The sequence below is a fragment of the Poecile atricapillus genome, chromosome 3 (genome assembly GCF_030490865.1).
Source record: "Poecile atricapillus isolate bPoeAtr1 chromosome 3, bPoeAtr1.hap1, whole genome shotgun sequence".
NCBI lineage: Eukaryota > Metazoa > Chordata > Aves > Passeriformes > Paridae > Poecile > Poecile atricapillus.
In genome coordinates, this window is record NC_081251.1 from 67,706,384 (window position 1) to 67,726,652 (window position 20,269).

General features: G+C 40.1%; 1 protein-coding gene across 2 annotated transcripts in view; it reads left to right on the forward strand.

Moving 5' to 3' along the window:
• UST (uronyl 2-sulfotransferase) overlaps positions 1-20,269 on the forward strand; it is a 156,260-nt gene that overhangs the window by 122,954 nt on the left and 13,037 nt on the right. For both annotated transcript variants that reach the window (XM_058836123.1, XM_058836124.1), the window contains exon 7: positions 290-447. In XM_058836123.1, the coding sequence (XP_058692106.1) occupies positions 290-447 (158 nt within the window). The remainder of the gene's footprint in view (positions 1-289; positions 448-20,269) is intronic.

Consider the following 20,269-nt stretch of genomic DNA (forward strand, 5'->3'; position numbering starts at 1 on the left):
TTGAGCTTATAAACAACTTGGCAAAAGATATCTTCAGAATGGAGCACTTTCACACAGTGATTAGCCTCCTTTTAATGTGATCCTGTTTTTACATGCCAATCCAATTTTTGATGTTGCGTGAAAAAGCTCAGTAAGCTACTCGGCTTTGGTGGGGGGCCTTTTTTTGTCCTAAGTATAGCACTGAATGTATTTTTTATTCACTTGTGTTCTTGGTTTGAATTTGAGAAGTAAATGCATATTTAAACTTTTCTTTTTCCCTCCTCCGTCCTCCCCCATCCATTTCATACAGGGAGCCTGGTGAATGGGCCCTTGAAAGAGCAAAGCTGAACGTTAATGAAAATTTTCTGCTTGTGGGCATTCTGGAGGAGTTGGAGGATGTGCTGCTTTTATTAGAAAGATTCTTACCTCATTATTTCAAGGATGTGCTTAGCATCTACAAAAATCCAGGTAACTTTTTCCATTAAAAAGCTATTCTTATGGAAACTTCAGCTAAATCTGCATAGCTGCTGAAGGGTACATGTTTCTCTCTTGTTCAGTCAATGAAGAAGTTTATCTCCCTTTTAGGGAGCAGATTTGATGACAGGGGAAGGTCACATATTCCACTTGTATCGTTAATGTTACTGTGTGATTTTCTTTCCTTGCAAGCACTTGTTGCTGAGTGATCTTCCCACTACATGCCAGAAAGCTACCCATTTTCCACTGGACTGGTTTCTTCTTTTAATTGTGTCATACTCAGTTCTCAAATAATACTGTCAAAATATTGTGAAAATGATGTCAGCAATATGTACTTAAATAAACCTTCAAGAAATGGTTTGGGGAGCTGGACACTTGGGAGATTCTCCAGGACCAACTTATTTATTTTCCTTGACTATGAGTTGAAATAAAATGAACCTTCAGTTGAACTGAGTTTAAGTAAAATACAAAGACAAATGTACATTTACAGTGCTTCCAATACAAGGCATGCTGAGGAAAAATACTTTGGAGATTGGACTAGAGAAATGAAAATGGAGAGCACTCAGTCTACTCCTTAATTTGCACCCCATGGTCAATCTGAAAGGGTTCTCAACATCAATCCATCCCTCCAACATTTATTGCTGACTTCTTTAAAAGGCAGTCTTGTGTCCTATTCCTAAAAATAAATATGATGCTTCTGGAGGGCTGTGCATGTCATTCCAGCAGAATTGATTTCTTGCTTGCATTTGACTGGCACATCAACTCTGTCTGCACCAAGCAGGGGTAAAACTTCCCTTCTTCCTTTGTGACTCAGTTGCATTTTTGTCAGTGTGAAATGCCTACCACCATTAATATGTGTGTTTTGTACCAAGCTTTATATTCAAAGCACATGGAACAAAGATCGAATTTAGCTTCTGACTGAGAACAGCTATTACAGCTGTCAGTCAGTTTGGAGAAATTATGGGTTTCTGTCCATAACCAGGATTTGTGTGTGACTTCCCACCTAATCCTTCTTTGAGGGTGCATCTTTGGAAATTCTGTATTTAGCTGTGATACAGGTACTGCGGAAAGTATGGCATTCTTTCTCTGAATATGCTTGCAGTGGGTCATTGCCTGCTTGCAATCAGGCAGTTAAGGCAGCTCTTTGGAAGGTGGGAGTGTAACTCTGTGGTGCCACATCCAGCCAATAGAGCAGTTTTGCTTACTAACAGACTTGAGAGTATTGTACTGACATAAGAGCAATGCCCAATTTGGGATCAGGTATTTTCCTTATCTTTATAAATTAAAAAATACAAATACCTATGTTTGTAGTATGTGGAAGTCATCCTAAAGGTTTGCACAGTTTGGTCTCAAAGGTTTCCCCGTAGGGATGTTAGACAAAAAAAAAAGGCAGGGAGATCAATAGAAGGATATGCTCTCTGCCATGAGAGTTTTCTTTGAGTTTATATGACTTCTTCAGCTGTTCAGTGCATCATGTATTTTCCCTTCTTTTACAATGAGGGAAGCTAATTAGCAGCACGCAGGGTTGTGATTTTCATCATGGTGCCCTAGAAATCATCATGTGGCAAATAAGCAATCTGCCAGAATCATTAAGTGCTGGTTAATCTTTCTGTGTATTTTCCAGTATCTGGAGAAAATTTGATCACCTGTTGCAGTACAGTGATTTCCTCTGGGATTTCATGTGAAAGACAGGTCTTGTGTCATGTCTAAAGATTCACCACTTTCTGTCAGTGTTCCCTGCGTGGATTAAACCTTTATTTTATCTTTCCCATTCATTTATTGACAGTGTATATTAATACGAAAACAGTTTCCTTAAGTTAACTTCTCCTCTTTTCATACATGCGTATGTTTGAGGATTTTTTCCTATCATAATTATTTTCTGGTTATTTCTGAGTAGGTGCTAAATGCTTACAAAAAAAACCTTAACAGAATCATCCAAAAAACCAAAGTATTCAAGCAGTGTGTGTAAGAAATCCTACATTGTTCTTCTCAGGGCATCTTAGACCTCTGTTGATCTGCAACACCCTCTGCTGTTGCATATGAAGCACGTGGCAGAAGACCTGCTGTTCTGCCAGCTGTGTGGTGGTCACACAAAGCAGCAGATAACTTGGGCCAAAAGTGACTTTTTGTTACAACTAACACTTTCAGATTAAATCTATACAGTTTACAGTATTGTCTGCTAACCTGCTGCTCCATTTGAGATTCTCTTATGTCAGTCTTTCCTCTTTCCACATGAAGAAGGAAAGTTTTTCTAGAACTTTATTTTTTGTCAGCTGCATGTAATAATATGAGGAAAACACAATGAAGAACATGTACAGAAAGGTGATTCACTTCCAGATCTGTGAATATCTGCACCAGAGTCCACTTGCAACAAGCAGTTCTATAATAATAATAATTCAGAAACTGGATTTGTAGAGCTGCCTTGAAGCAAAAAGTAGCTGAAGAAAGACTGTTTCAATTCAGTGTTGCTTTAGTGGATTACATAGATTAGAAATCACAGTAGGAAATATGTGATTGCTGTCCCACCAACATCATTAATCTAAACCGTATTAAAAGCACCTTCCTGCTACAGGAAGCGAAATGCCTGATGTTATCAAACCCATAAAATCACATGTGCATTTAGGATACATCTGCAGGAGTTGTGGGTTAAACCCCTTCTTCCTGAAGTTGGGACTCTCTCATTACAGGTGCTTTGGATTGTCATCAGATCACTGTAGCTCCCATCTAAGCAAACTTCTTAGTATTGGAAACCTTTAGTATACGTTGATAATACAGAAATCAGGAAATTTAGAAACTTTTCCTCATCTCTGCTCCTTTGAACTGTGCAGGCCATATTCAAAGTTCTCTGTTTCTTTTGTGTCTGTAGTGAAATTTCTCATCTGAAGCACTATAATAACATCTATCAAGAAACTCTAGCTCAGTGTTCTCTTAGGAGAAAACTAAGCCTGTAGTTGTTTTGCCTTCAAAAACATTTTTCTGCTGTTGTTCTGAAGCAGATCATTAAAACTGCAGCTCTATGATCAGATAAGTTAGTGTGGCATTTTCATCAGAGAGCTATTGTCTGTCTGTATACCTGATGACACAGGAAACTGCTTAAAGCAGTATGAATCGAGTGGTTTTCTTGCTGATGCTAATGATTTGTCTGATATAAGCTGGCAGAAGGAACCTGTGAAGAAAGGTAAAAAGTTAAAAAAACTTGGCAATTCAGCATGACAAAAAATTTTAATGTCAAAGGACACTAGGAAGGATTATTCCTTCATTGCATTAACAAAAAGGTTGCATTCAGCTATCCCATAGACCAAATATTTTGACTTTTGTGTTTTATAACCACATGTAATAAAATGTGAAAGCTCTTTGTGGTGCTAAAGTTTTCATTGGAACCAATCTGGTTTTATCTTGTACAGTACTTTAAAGCTGTGGGCTTCCTGGTTTTCTGTGTCTCCACTCCTCCTTGAAATTAAGCATTATCTTAATACCAAGTCAAGAATTGCAAAAGGACTCCCTTTTTAGATGCTTATCTTGTCCAAATTTACAAACTTGCCTTGACAGCCAAAACTGGCTTTGACAAGGGATTAAAAGGGCAGGAATGGGGGCAGCAGATTGTGAAATCAATAGATGATAAATAGATGGGTAGAATAAATTTCAAAAATATTTTTTGTTTTTGATGGCTTTCTTTGCTAACACAGTAAAATTTGCTCAAAATTTTGTCTTTTTTCCCCAGCATTGAAGCAGATAGGATCCAATTGCAGAGCCTTAGATTATATTTATTACAGAATTTGAAAATATTCTTTAACTCTTTGAAAGGCCTGAAATAGTTATAACAAAACTTGACATGTAAAATCTCTCCTCACTCTCAGGGGCTGAAGGAAAAAAAGAAGTGGTCAGTCCTGTTCAATTTTGCTGGCTATAGCTCACTTCTGTAGCCTGGCTGCTAGCCAGAACACAGAGAATACTTACACAGGTTTTTGGGTTTTTTTAATGGACACACATGAGTTTCATATCTTTGGTGTTTTTAAGAGACAAAAAAATACGTACTATACTCGGCAAAACAGAGTTTTCTTCTGTCTTGTCAACTTCTGTGGCATGGGGTAAAATTTAATAGCATCCAGTGTAAAACAATAAGCAATTAAATGGTATTTTATCACCTCAGAAATAAGCCATATCCTCACACCTCTCTGCAGGAGTTCATAAATTTTCTTTGGCACCAGAAGCCCTATAAAAACACTTCTTCCCAATACCAGGAAAAAACCCCTTTGTTTCCTGAAAGGTGCATTTAGCATGGAGAATGTATAGGTCTTACTCTATAACAAGAGGACTGACTTTAAGCTTTTCAGACAGTGAATTTTATTGAGTGCAATGAAATAACTCACACTGTCATCTGAAAGAAAATATATTGTTTAAGTAAAGTGTAATTTTTTTTTAATGCAATGAAAATTTGGTTCTCATAAGAATTGCATTTACAGGGAATGTTTTTAGCTGTAGTAGTAATATTATCCCAAGTAATATAAACCCTCTCATTTTTTAAATCCACTATGTTCATGAATGTAATGATGCAGTCTTGACATTTTCTATTAATAAGTTTCCCCTTCTCTTTAAACCCAATAAGGAGAGAGATGGTGCCTATGTTTGTCTTTATTGCAGAGCTGAGGTCCTGAGAAGCAGAGCATTTTTGATGGAGGAAAAAGATGCAGTCAAGCTCAGCCGTCTTTGCACTGTGCTGAAGATCACTCCTGTGCCAGGCCAACACTGAAGGCGGGACGAGCCTTCAGATGGTTCAGATGCCATTCATTTGGAAAAGTTCAGAAACCAAGGGGGTTTTCCCTCTGAGAAATTGTAGTGAATGTGTCTACAGGCACCACCTCCAAGAGCAAAAAGTTGGAGTAAGAAATGATCATAGGATTCTGGTAGAAGGAGGCAGTGCTTTTTGTGCAGTGTCTTTAAATAGCGACATCTTATCATCTTATATTCTGCCTTTGTTCAACACAAGATGAAAGTAAAGAAAAAATCAGGAAAATTCTATGAGGCTTCTTATTCTGCTGGCTTCTTGTGAGCTGCACTTTCTGGAGAGGGTTGTGACTGGTAAATGGGAAGGGAATACACTGGCTCATCTCCTGGGCTTAAGTGCCCAACCCTTCTCTCTCCTGCAAGCACCTGCACTCTTGATGGGTGAATAAAATCAGCATGGATTCGTTTTAATTTAAATACTGATGGGTTTTGTGGTGAGGTTTTTTTGGTTTTTTTTGTATCACTTCTAAAGTTTCAAACACATTCAAATGTTTAAAAGCTTTGGAGATGCCAAATATGCTGTCTTTTCTTTTTCCTTGCACTCTAGAAGAGCTTTATGTTTTCCCTAAGTAATACTTCGAACAGGAATCACTGACTATTAAAATTTACCGCAGGAGAGGAAAATTCTAAATTTCACACGGAGGCAAGACATGAGGTTGGACTTGAGAAACAGCTACCTGTGTAACACTTGGGGAGCATGTTCAGGTCTCTGGTGAGAGGTGTCCTGTGTGTGTGAGCAGAGCAGCTTTGTCCAGCAGATGGAGCGATGTGCCCGTGTGTGCGGCACTCCCAGCGCTAACAGCACACGTGGATTATTTATATTCTGCCTGGGTGGCGTTTTCTTATCACCCAACATCCTGTTCTGAAAATAGAAAGTGCGAACAGACCATTCTTTTCTTCTCCCTCTGAAGTCTCAACTTTCAATATTGCATAGAGAAATGCTATAAAACCACATAAATGCTAAAACACACAGTTTAAGAGCTAGGAGAAGTGTTTAATTGTACTTTTGTTTCTTGTAAAACAAATTCCCTGTTCTCTATGTGCAAGATGGGCAGGGAAAGAGGAGGAGTCACAGTGCATATCCCCGAGGACATTTATTTTTTTATTAGGTCGATAGCATCTAGGACATTCTGCACAACTGATCTGTTCCTTGGTTTGTTTTATAAAACTGAAGGTACTATCAAAAGCTGTAGATTTATTATCTAGCTCTTCGGCCATGAAAATGCAAGGTCTGGGGAGCAGGGACAAAACCAGACTGCCTGATCCAGGATGCCTTGAAGTTAGTGGATACACCAATGAGTGATAAGGATAGTCATTGAAGGTACCCTTTCTTCTTCAGTCCCATAAAGAAAAATATGTTATTTTGTTGTTTGAAATCTTATTGTGAATAAGCTAAGCAGTTTTAAGAATAGGAGCTCTTGGAAGGATTTGAGCACTTCTGGGCTTTCTCATGACTGTGTTTTTCAAAAGAACCACTAGGTCTTTGGAAGATTTTCTCAGAAGCAAAACTGCTCTGTGGTGAGTTCTGAAGCAAAACTTGACAGCTTATAAAAGCTGTGGTTCTTGTTCTGCTGAGGAAGGTGAAGCCACTCCAGATAATACGTGTGTGGAATGAAAACCATAACTGTGGCACCAATAGATAAACCAAGATAGTCTCATTGCTAAAATGTGATCAGGAGTAAAGGTGTGGCAAGTTTGGTATGGCTTTCCAACCCACATGGAGCCTGTGTACATCCAGGCCCAAGTCCTATCTTTTTACTCTTCCTTGCTAGCATGTACTTGTTAGATTGAGTTAGCTCGTATGTGCATAGTTACACAGCAGAGAAGTTGCCTATAAATATATCTCGTGGCCCCAAATGAATGGCATTTTGAGATGAAAAGTGAGGCAGCTGACACCCTGACACAACACTGACACTTGGTCTGGGTGAATCTGCTCCATGAGCCTACAGTACAGGGAAGTGGGATTTACATGTCCATTTGCCAAGCACATTGCTATGGCTCTGCTTTCTCTTGAAGTCAAGAGCAAGTGGTTGACTTGGTAAGTGCTGCTGCACCAGCAACAATCATTTAGATCAGGTGAGAAATTTACATAATTCCTATTGGCAGGCCAGGATTTTGGGCTTGATTCATGAACCAGAGAAATGAGGAGTGAGGCTACTGTTGATCCATGGTTCCCCTTCCCAGTGCTTCTGGTGTTCAAAGATGTTGGCTGCCTTCCAGATCTCGCCACTGATTATGGCAAAGAAGTTTCTCTTGATAATTACAGCACTGATTTTAAATCCTTATTTTAGGCTTGGGTTTTCATGGGAGTTGAACTTGTAAAGGCTCTGCTCAGAATCAGTTGTAGTGGAAAGTGAAGTCCATTTTCCCTTAAAACATTGTTTGAAAAATCCTGGATCTAATGTTCCTTTTCTAGTAAAGTTTCTGGACACATGAGCTCATAGACTGGCTCTGACAAACTGCAATGTATTGTAGATACATGATGAGTATGTTTTGTAGAATTACTTAATCTTCCCTTTCTTTGAGCTATAATACATGCCTATACTGAGCTTGTGCTCTGCAATCTGCTACCTTTTCCCTATTTCTATCCTCCACCTTTTTCATATTTCTCTTTCCTGTCAAATGGCAGAGTTTTTATCAGAAGCCAAACAAATTTTACTTTTTTGCATGCTCATCTGAACTTCCCTATCATTAACAGAGTTTCCCCTTGCTAAAGTTTCTGTATATCTGTAGGATTATGAAGACTGAGACCACCTATCACCTATGCACCTATGCATCATCTTTGTCTTTTAGTACAATTCCAGGACTTCAGCCTACAGATTTTGCATTTCATCCCACCTATTCATGTCACTTTCATTCAGCTTCCTTTCATCAGATCTACCATGGGTTGTCTGGTTTTGGATTAAACCCACAAAGATGTAGTTTCATACTGTGTTGCGGTAAAAACAAAACTTATTTATGTTCTAAATCCTAAGGGACCAGTCAAACAACCTTACATCTCACACATCATGAATTCACGTATGTTTTTTTGGTGCATGTCAGGAGATTGAAGGCTTGGTGCTGATATCTTCCAAGCAACAGCCATATTTATCTAGTGAGCATATCAGTCACTAAAGATGTTATGGTTTATAAGTGTGCTCCTGCTGCTCATCTGAGGTTGATTGCCCAAAGCATCTTTTGAATATTTCCTGTTCCTAGTATCACAAAATGGAAAACCCGTGGATAACCAGCTTTGTTAAAGCTCTAGCACAGAAGGAAATCTCCATTTGGATACAGCATTAGTGATATCTCATAAATAATCCAGGGTTACTGATGACAATATACCACAAACAATTTAATGACAGGCAGTTAAAGCCTGCAATGACAGTTCATTCCTTCTTGAGTAACTTAGTAAATAAAATCACAATGCTACTGCATTTCAGCTAAACCTCAGTTACTGCTTCTGCTTTAAAAATAGCATTTAAACTAAAATTACAGCAGTAACAGATTATGCAGATTGTTTCTTTGACAACTTTGGCCTCTGTCCAGGCAGCAGAAGGCATACAGAAGAAGCCATTAAATCCCAGTTAACAGGCCTGCTTCTGTTCCCAGGTGAACAATTCTTCATTTCACCTACATGGAAACAAGCAAGCTGCACAAGGTGGCTGAGGCTGGAATATAAAAAAATTCTATTAATAATAGGACCAAAACAATTGAGAATTTAGCTCAATTATCATTGTGTCCCACAGTATATTTTCAAGGCCAGTGTTTGAGGAGAAACACCTCTTAATTGAAAACAAAGCATATTTGGTGTTGAAGATACAGGAGTAATATGAAACAGATCACAGAGCTGACTATTCACTTAGCTTTTAGGAGCATAATCTTATTTTCAGTCTTGAAATAAAGTCATTGTCCTTTTTTTCTCAGACTAAATCACTGTATCAGTGGTAGAATGTGCTGCAGGTTAAAATGATTATTCTTATCCCCAAGGCATCTTGCAAGAACCATGGAAGTACCATGAGCCAGTATCTTTGATGCCTCAGAAACGTTTTGAAAAACATTAAGGGTAAGGTAGCTATAGAAAAGAAATTTAGTTGTTAAAACACTTGTAACTGTAATTATTGTACAATAGAGACAAGGAGTCATCCCTTAGGAATTACTTGGATTTTCACATAAATGTTGCAATTTAATATCAAGTTTTTACAGTGATGCAAATTAGCTGCTCTTGTAATTAAAATGTTGTAATAATTAAAATTAGGAAAACATGCGATAGCATAAATTTGGAGAACTTAGGTGTGAAATTACAGCAAAGCACTTTCTGGCATGCAACTTGTGAAAGGCATCAAAGCTAACACCAAAAGGGTTTTTCCAACTGCATCGGGGCTAGGTGACTGAGAAGAGAGTCAGGGAGAGGGAGACATTGAGCAGCTGGGAGAAGTGGCAGGGAGACAGTCTCAGGGAAGAGACATCCCCAGGCTACATCTGTGAAGGGATCACTTGCTCCCAGAGGATAGAGTTTATTGCGCTCTGAAATCATCTGAAGAACATTTGCTACTATTAGAAAAGAAGGGGAAAAAATAGTAACAGGAATTTCAGCAAAGTGCAAGGGTCAGCTCTTGATGACAAAATTGTAAGAATTAAAATGAAGTAAATGTTTGCAGTGTGGCTCTCAGCTGCTACACAGCTGGTACTCTCAGCTAGTGTGTCTCCCAGCCATCACTCCTCACTTGAACACAGCTTCACACCATGCCTGTCCTCCTTCCTGTGAACCCTTTTGCTTTACCTGCCCTGAAGGCAGTTTATGATGCTGGAGAGCTGACCCCTTGCTCTTCCAAGAGTCTTGGAGTTATGTTCCCTACTTCCTTTCCTTGTTGGGATTTCCCGGCCTTTTTGATCTGTACCCCTTGAAAACTTACTCTGCAAGAAGCTATAGTGAGAAAATAGGGTTTACTAAATACAGCTAAAATTCCATTTTTCTTCTTTTTCTATGTTCTTGGAGTAGAATCGTAAATTTTCAAATCTAGCATGAAAGAGCATCCTCCCCTCTGTTGCTCTCTAGGCTCATCGTCCCAGTTTCCTCCCCTTCCAAACTGCATTCCTGTTGTGTTCTTTTATTGCTGTCTTCTCTCCAGTTTTCTGTTTTTGTCTATCTCCAACATTTCCACAATTGTTACTACACTTTATAAATCTTCTATTTTGTTTTGTACTATTTGCATGCCATTTGAATACCTTCTCAGTTCCTTGCAGATGCCATCTGTAATCCGGGTAAGTGTTAGGGTGTGGCATTTTTTATTCCACAGCTGTCTTTACTTCTTGGCAGTGTTAGGGATGCTGCTATGAGAGCTAGTATTCAGATTCAGAAACTGAAATTGCCAACTCTGTGGTGTGTTCCCTGATTCAATCAGCAGCTATTTTGGAAGAATAGTTAAGATCACTCCCAAGCTTTTAGAGGGCTGCAGTTGTCACCTAGACAGCTACAAATGAAAGAATCAAATTTACATACCAGGAGTAACTGTAGTAGAGGATGTGATTAATAGACAGTTGGGAAAAGTCAGTATGGCATTTGTAAAACCTCTAAAATAAACTATTTCCTTTAAGGACTCAGCAAGCACTGGGATATGAGATGGTACAGGTGTGAATTTCAGCAAGATCTCTGTTCAAAAGCTCTTTAAGAAAGCCGTTTGTCAGGATAGGAAAAAGAATGTTCTCTTGCAGGATAAAGCCGGTGGAAGAGGTAGGCATTCATTGTTTGATAGTGCCCCCTTGCTTTAAAAAAACAGGGAACTCTTGCGGGGGCTGTGCTCCAGCCTGGGATAAATGTTCTCTTAAAAAGATATGACTGAGGTAAGAGAGGTCAATGCTGATACGATGTTACCAGGAAGCAACAAAAAAAAAAACCCTGAAGTGGTTTACTAATCATAACAAAGCAGAGCATTAAAGTTCAGCTTGTGAGCAGCTGAGAAGGTCTGTCCTCAGCACTCAGTTGCAGTCCTCAGATGCTCTGGGTCCTGATCCATGTGGAGCTTGGTACAAAAGTGCACAGATTATCAGGTGGGTTGGCATTTTTCTCTGTACAGGGAAGCAGTTTCCTACAGAAGAAATTTTTGTGTGAAGCTAGATCAAGTAATGACTCAGTTTTCCCAGATGGCAGAAAATGATGATACAGGACAGAAGGGTTAAATCCCAGCTGAATTGCAAGAGCAGCTGAAGGAAAGGCATTCACATTTGAGGTGCTGCCCTCGCTGCAAAGGAGGGAGTTCACACAGCTGTAGTTCTGATTTGTGTTTAATGGCAGGTGATTCAGGAGCATCAGAACATGCCTGCTCTTGTTCTGATTTATCCGTTCTCTTTCAAGTTTGCATTCTGGGCAAGCAAAAGGTGGCAAGGCTGACAGTGAAACCAAAGAAAGATAATTTCCTGCAGACACACCAGGCCTCATCTTCTAGCTAGCCTTACCAGAGAAAGAAGGAACTGTTGAGTTGGCCTCTGGTTTTCTAGCAGTGAGCAGCAGCTGTTTTGGTAGCAGTAGCAGCAGCTCATATAACAAATGTTTCATGATGAATGCAAACAAAAGACAGCCTTGAAATTCCAGCTCCACTATATACACATAAAATATAAAACCAGTTCAAAATAACGTAACTACTCAACTTAAGGGAGTTTTTTTCTCCCCCTCTAAATAAATTCCATATGAGAATTAGTGTTTGGTCTGTTCAGTTCTCCAGGGCTCACCCAGAAAATTTTTATCATATAGGCCGAGGGCAAAAAGTGAGCTTAAAAACAGACCAAGAAAAAGTATTTTTAGAAGACGTGCACGTGCAAAGAGGTTGTGTGGTTTGGGCAAAAGTTTTGAGAATGCCAAACATGCTTACTGAATTGAAATTACTGTTGATGCTGGTGAGTTGGCTGAATTCACTTGCCTCCAAAATAAGTCTTGGAGGAATTCTTTATGCATCTCTGTGCAATTTGCTTTCCGAAGATGACTTGTAGTTTTAAAGACATCTACATGTTAAAAGAGTTATGCACTCTAGCATGAATTTCTTTCCAGATAGCTAGTGAGAGGATTTCCAGGGAATGCAAGTTGCTGGTCAGTGCATACTCAGGGGAAACAAGAATATTGAAGAGAGAGAAAAATATAATAATTGGAGACTTGGGAGAAATACCAAAGCTATCCAGGGGGCAGTGTCTTAAATTGTTATCTTCCTCCAATTGCTTAAGTTAAAACAGCAAGTAAATACCAGCATTTACTCATCCCTCCCTGCTCTGCTGTTTGCTGAAAGTCTGGAACATCCTCTGTTGTCTGCCCACTCAAGCACTCCTGCTCTGTTCTCAGGCCCTGAAATACTTTCTTCACCATCAGTTTGCTTTCCTCATGGCAATTTTTTCTGAGCTGCTTCCCTATAACTATGGAATTGTTCAGCTCTATGCATCCAGCACAGGAAAAAAACTAATTTATTGTGTTCTGACAGATTAATGATAAAATAATACAGCTTATTGTGCCTTTTGCAATATGATTCTATGTAATACCTTTTGTGTAATGCAAATTTTGAATGAGGTTTGTCTTCTTCCATTTTGTTCCTTTCAACTGAATTTTGAAGGGCCTGTGAAGTTGTGTTACAGTGTGATGTATTGCTGTTCTTGGGATACATGTGTACCTGTAAGTCATTATGGGTATCGCCCCTTCAGTGTAGCAGAGCATGTAAATGTAGGGCTTAGAGCAGAAACTGTGTGCTTGTTTTGTCTCTGCTTCTCCTGCTTCTTGACTGCTTCCATTCATTTCCAATTCATCAGCTACGTTATTTGATTTCTTGGTATTTGTGGAGTGGAAGAGGGAAAAGGAGATTGATAAAGAGTACTGTTGGATTTGGCAAAGAAAAGAGAACAGAAAGAGTTGGCTCTTTCAGGTTTTGCTTCTTTCTCACTAGAAAGAAGTGCAGCACAAGTTACTGGGAGAGCCCAGTGGTTGTGTTGGGCCTGTGTGAAGGGAAGACAGGGACACAGATGTTGCTGCAGCAGAGTTTGGTGCATGCAGGGAGCCACAGGTGTGTACAGTCGGCCAGAGCCCACGGTGCTTTGCAGAGCTGTGTGCTTGTGGCTTTTAGGATGTTACCAGGTTTGGAGTTTTATTGCTTGGGCACCAACAGATTCTTTTTCTGTTACATAAAATGAGAGTGTGGAATTAACGGGTGACTGATACATAATATACATCTTCAAAAAGCTAGTGGAAATTGGGCATGACAGAAGTGACAGCATAGTCAAAGCAAATTTATTTAAAACATTGAATGAAAATATTCACCAAAAACTCTGTTTTATCCTATATACCACTAAATATTTTCTGGGTATCAGAGCCTTATTTTTATCTTTTAAGTTTTCTTCCACTTCCTACTGTTCCATGAGTGCACTGCCAATTTCACAGTAGCCATGAATCATCCTTGAAGAGTCTTCAGACAGCTGATAAATCTGCTTTACTTCTGGTATTGGCATTATTTAATGTCAGTGCTTAAATTATGTATTGAGGAAACGGAGCTCTCTGCATGATCAGTCAAGAGACGTAATTGGCTGTTTTTCTCTCTGGAGGTTGTTTGGTGCCCTGAGTGGAGTTCATCAGCAGAAATACCCCTGACTTGTGCTGTGTGCTGGTACATCGTAGGGTAGAGAGGGATGCTGGCTAGGAGTTGACATGCAGTAGTGTTTGTAGGAGCAAGTATGAGGTATGCATATAAAAACAAAGTTTATGTCATCCTTTTTAGTGTTTTCCTTGCCTATCCAATAGACAGATCTGTGCATCATGGAGTGCTATTTGATTTAAGTTTTGGTGGAATTGTTTGGGGTTTTTTTGTGGGCTTCACTTGGGGTTTTTTTAGCACCCCACTGTATTTGTCTGCAGTGATTCCAGGAACAAAGTCTATGCCCTTAGTTCCCTGTGGGGCACAGAAACCCAGCAGAAGCCCAGAACTCTCTTATCAAGAGCAAAGGAGGGGAATGAAGAGGAAGATCTATTCTAGTAAACTCTCAAGAAACCTCTGTATGGTGACCAAAGCAGCTACTAGAGAGCGAATGAACTGCTGGAGATGGGAAACCTGGGGAAGGATTTTGGATAGTAAAACTATGCTGGGATCTTGAAGAGGGTGAAGCATGGCAGGACCAACTGGGATTGAGGGATGATGTTTGAACAAACCTGCTCAGGTATTTTGGCAGTGATGCAATTTCACTAGTTGCCTCCTCTGTATTCTCTCCAATATTTTTGGATTAGCACATGTGAGATATGTTCTCTGGCCTTTCACAGTTTACGTTTCAGTGTTTGAGAAGTCCTCAATCTGTTTTTCTGCACTGAATCCTGATTCATAGGGGCTAATGTTTGTCCAGTTTCACCACAGAAGTATCAGATGTTTTCCACATCTTCCTTAGGGTTATTATTTCAGGATCTGTGGATATTTCAGGTGTGGGGTTTTTTTCTCTGTAGATTCTTAACCTATCTATTCCTATTCTTAATTTAAATCAGTAAGTATTAAGCTCAGTGGTAAATTTGGGATGTTGGTGATGGCAATTAAAAGCTATTAGAGTCAGGACATCGGTATGGAATCCTAGATACCAAATAGCATTTTGAAGAGTTCGTATTCTTTCCTGAATTTGGGTACTTAGTCTAGTTCATGACTTTGTGTGTCAAACCAATTAATTGATTTTTTGTAATGACCGGGTGAGATGCTAGGCATGGAGCGTGTGTACTCTTCTTAAGTGCAATGAAACAGATTTCTTGTGTTAAGATTGTTTTGTTTGCAAATGGCAAATTGTTCTCTCCATTGAGCGAAGTAAAAAGGGATGAGATGAGCGCTCTTAGACTAAGCCCTTGAAAGAAACACATTATTATGATGGGCATACATATACAGACATCCTGATGCACATATTTATATTCATCCAGATATACCAAGAACAGCTCTTGGAGGAAAGCAAACCCTTTTTGTAGTCAGCTGGTTTTAGCTCTTATTACAAGAACAAATTGCATCTTGTACAACTTTGCCTATTTGGTGCATACATGCCAATGCAAGTGGTTGATTGCAGGAAAGTTCAGTCCGTTGTCTTACACTTTAGTAAACAGCTTACCAAAGATTGTCAGCCCATTTCATCTTGAACTTTTACTAGCAGAAGAACAGTGAAACAGCAAGACATATCTGTCTGTATATTAAATTTCAGAATTTACTTGGCATTGCCTTCTGCTGCTGGTGGAATATGGTAGTGGATCCCTGGCAGGCCCCAGTACTTTGTGCATTTGCAGAACACCTTATTTAGCCTATTTTAACCACTTTGATTCAAAGCAGAACCTTTGGGACTGAAAATTATTTTCCTTGGTGCATGTTTTTGCAAGCTACTTGTAGAAGTCAATGGTCTTAATTCAACTGTTCAGTTCACAGACTGCTTCGGTTACCAGTTCAGACCACATCTTGTTGTGCATCCCGCTCTTTCAAAAATAACAAAAAGTTAAGTGCATAGCCACTTTGTATCTCATGTGCAAAGAGGGAAAAAGTCCTAGTCCCACACATCTTTTCATACTGTATACACATGTGAGTAATTTAGAGAACAAATGGCGCATGATACATCAGTATATTTTATTAGCAATTGGCACTGCCAGACCAATATTTTGATTTTGAGATAGTGGCAGAACTTGCCCAGATTGCTGCTAAAATCAAAGGTCGAATCTAGCACTGCCATCCCCATTTCTGAGTTTTAGCAGGAAAAGACAAAAAGCAAAAGATACAACACAAGTATTTTGATAAACAGATGTCACCCACTTTAAAGTGTTGAATCTCTGTTTAATTTTTCCCATGCTACATAAATAGTCCCTTCACTTCCTTTAGCCTTACAGTTTTTCATTTCCCACTGTTACTCAAACAAAACGAAAAAAAACCCAAAGACTAGTTATATTTATGAGGACTCTATATTTGCTCAGTTTAAGGGTTTTTGTTTCTTCAATAAATGTACTTAATAAAATTAAATGCTCTGGGAATGTGCCAGAATGCTGTCAGCCACTATGGCAAGCAGATGGATGAAGTTTCAGCTGAACGTGATGTGCCCAGGTTACTTTATTTGTTTAGAAGCTGATGGCCACAGTTACTGGACATACTGGAGCAGCCTGTGAGGAATGTGTTTTTAAAGACTCAGAGTCACAATTTCATACTCCCAGCACTATGGGTTTACTGATGAATTTGGCAGTATCCAGGCATTGAATAAGGTTCTGGGACCCACGTATTCAGCACCAAGACTGGATGTGAAGGCAATCCAGCTGCAGCATCTGTCCCCACCGGCTGCCAGGACTGATTCTGCTGTTTTGACTGGTTAGGCCAGATGTCCCCTTCCTCCTTCAATAGCTCCATGTGTGTCCCTCCCAAAGCTGCACACTCGGTTGCAGAGGACAACCTCCCCAATAGGTTTTTTTGGCTGGAAAGTGGCCCAGCAGAGAAGGAACTGAGAGTGCAGCAGCCAAGTGAACATGAGCCAGTGTGTGCCCAGGTGGGCAAGAAGGCCAGTGGCATCCTGGCCTGTATCAGACACAGTGTGGCCAGCAGGAGCAGGGCAGGGATCGTCCCCCTGAACTTGGCATTGCTGAGACCACACCTCGAGTGTTGTGTCCAGTTCTGGGCCCCTCATTGCAAGAAGGGCACTGGAGAGTGCCCAGAGAAGGGCAGCAGAGCTGGTGAAAGGTTTAGAGAGTAAGTCGTAGGAGGAGCAGCTGAGGGAGCTGGGCTTGTTTAAGCTGGAGAAAAGAAGGCTTGGAGAAGACCTTACCACTCACTACATCTGCCTGGAAGGAGGCTGTAGCCAGGTCAGTCTCTTCTGCCAGGGAACCAGCGACACGACAAGAGGAAATGACCTTAAGTTGCACCAGGGTCCGTTCAGGTTGGACATCAGAAAATTTTCTTCACTGAAAGTGTGTTTGAGCATTGGAAGAAACTTCCCAGGGAAGTGATAGAGTCACCATCCCTGGAAGTGTTCAAGGAAAGACTGAATATGGCACTTAGTGCTATGATTTAGTTGACATGGTGAGTTCAGTCAAAGGGTGAACCCAGTGAGCTTGGAGGTCTTTTCCAACCTTAATGATGATATGATTCTAAGACAAAACCTGATTGTGTGCATTGGTCACCCACTGAGCACAGAGCCTGGGTGAAAACATGTTCCTCAGAGCCCTGCTGTTATGTGAGTGCATACACACATCAATGTGGCCAATGTCCCTTCTACACAAATGTACACTGAGCCTCCCAGATGTGAATTTTTTATTTTTTTGGGCAGGCCTTTCTAAAGTTGGCTTGATTGTTTATTTTTTCGTTGTTTTTCTTACTATGGAAACCCTGAATGTGCTATTCTCTCAGATAACTTTTTCATCATGTTTTCCACAGAACTTCATTAAAATATTCTGTATTGAAAAAAATATTCTTCTAGTAAGCTTAGGAAATTGAATAGGATTTTGTAGATTCAGGCTCAGATTCATTGTTTAGAGGAATAGGTTTTGAAATCGGGCACTGAAATGTTGACTTTTGGTTCTTAATGATATTTTCGTGTTGTGTTGTGTTGTCAGGTAAGTTAAGTTTACTTATAATCACAGAATCATAGAATTACTAGGTTGGAAGGGACCTTTGAGTTCGAGTCAAACCCAAAGAACTCACACAGCGTCAGTGCCTTCTCTCCTTGTCACTTTGCTCTTTGGTCAGTAGGCTGGGGATGGACAAGAGGTTGGGAGAGGACACAGCCAGGACAACTGACCCCAGCTGATCAAAGAGATAGTTGATACCATATAACAACATGTTCAGTAACATTCTTACTGAGTGGGATCTTCAGCTTCTAGGATGGCCATTGCATATGCACTGACTGGGGAATGGGGAAGGGATGTCATTTGTATCACTCCCTCCCTACCCACCTTCTCTACATTAAACTGTTCTTATCTCTACCCACCAGTTTTCTTGCTTTTGTTTTTCCTGTTCTCTCCATCCTCCCATTGTGGAAGCAGCAGGAGAGAGCAAATGCCTACATGGATGCTTGACTGCTGACTATGGCTAACCTGCCTCAAAAGGTTTTTCTCTTTATCTTGATACAACTTTTAACATTGCACGTGTTGTGAGTAATGTTGAATGTCTTTATTCCACCACTCCTGAAGATTGTGTTGTGGAAAATTGCAGTGTTCTTCAACAAAAGTCTAGGTGTTCAACAAAAGCACGCATGGTGTTCCTTTTAGTAACCTCACTCCCTTCCAAAATTGATTTATCTTGTAAAGCTTTTCCTAATTGCTGTCACATCCTTCCTGGTTTCTGTCTCATTTTATTCTTATTCAGAGGTGTTAACATTTATGAGTCCCCATAAATACTGACATGGAAAAAGACAGCAGCTCATTTTATCTCCTGTTTTGTTAATCACTAGGGAAAGGTTTGTGCAGTTTAACTTTGAAGCACAGTAGTCATTATGTCAGGTCTAGTATTGTCATTAAACTAATGTGCAGACTATCCTGGAAACTTTGATACTAGCCAGTCCAACACTGGCATGAAACTACTGGTTGAAATACTGCAGACATAAGACAATTTACAGGATTAAGTGCAGGAGCAATGGGTTTTCTTACCACATAAGTCTCTCATTTGGATTCATCTGTGCTTTCAGAGTGTTAGCTAAGTCCTTTAACAAGCAGTAGAGTTAAGGCTACCGAGAATATACTTCCTATAAACAAGGTGATAGATGGCAGAACAATGTGCCCATTTATCTCTTCCCTGTCTGTACATTAATGTTAAATGGGAATTGAATTTAGAAAGATCATTGGGCAAGCCCTGTTTCCTCAATGGATTGTTCTCGGTGCTGACACACAAGCAAGGTGTGCTGATCGTGTCAGTCACTGAAAACAGGTGAGAGTTACTACAGAGGCAGCTCTCTTGGCTGCTGGCTGGTAAAGGTGCATGGAGTGCATAGGGAAGCTTTTATCTTCAAAGATCTTAGTCCTGTAAGTATATCAGAAATGCTATTTTCACTCTCCTTCTGGAAGAAAATACAATGCCTGGAATATAGAGCAAGTATGTGCATGTGTAAATCTTGACGGTGTTTGAACAGCTTCCAAGCACCCCAAAATGTTCTGTATTCGTTTATATAAACCCAAACAGATTAAAATCACACTTATCCTTGAACTGGGGCATGCTTCCAAAAGCTCTTATGCATATAAAGAATTGCCAAGGGAAGTCTCCTGCCACAAGTCACTGAGATACTACATCCTGTGATACAGCCTCTGAGGGAGTGCTTTGGTGTTTGGGATCAAACAGGTCACACCAGACCTAGGGAATTTCTTCTGCTTTTTCCAAGCCTCTATCCCTTACCTGTGGCTGTGCTGCTGAAGATGTTCTGAGGTTGGCATGAAGAGCCAGTGTATCTGTAACTTCTGCAACAGCATCTGCCTCCGTGATTTCCAGGACAGATTCAAATTGCAGTAAATCCTAAGTGTCCCAGGTTCCTCATTGCAGACATGGCTGCAGGCTCTGTACCAGAGGCAGTGAAAAGTCCAGGCATGAATTCACCTTGACTTAGGTTTAATGCATTTGTGGAAATCCAGCAAGAGCTTTGGTCACTGTGAAGTCCTGAGATAGCTAAATGTTTGGCTTATCTATCTGTCAGATTCTTGGAGGTCTGCTAGGTGCGTAGGAATTACTCTTTTTGTGAGTGAGGACACTTGCCCTTCACGTGAGCCTATTAGTTAAGGCATGGAGGCCAGAGTGGGTTGCCTGGAGCTTCCTGGAAGGAGGAAAGATGCATTCTTGTTTCTGGTTCATAGTGATCTCAGGGGATGTGAAGACACTGGCAGTCTTATGGCTTAGCCCTGCTGGGACATTGTACTTTGCCTTCTAGCCTGGGCAGTAGAAAATCAAGATGTTCCCTCTTCAGGAAAAGCATAGGGTGAGAATTGCATTAGCCACACTACAAGATTACTCTCCTCTCCCAGGGCTTCTAGTTAATATAATTCCCCTTCCTTTTATTTTTTTTCTCTTGCTGAAACAAGTCTGCCTGTGTTAAACAACAGACCCTTTTCCTCAGTTTT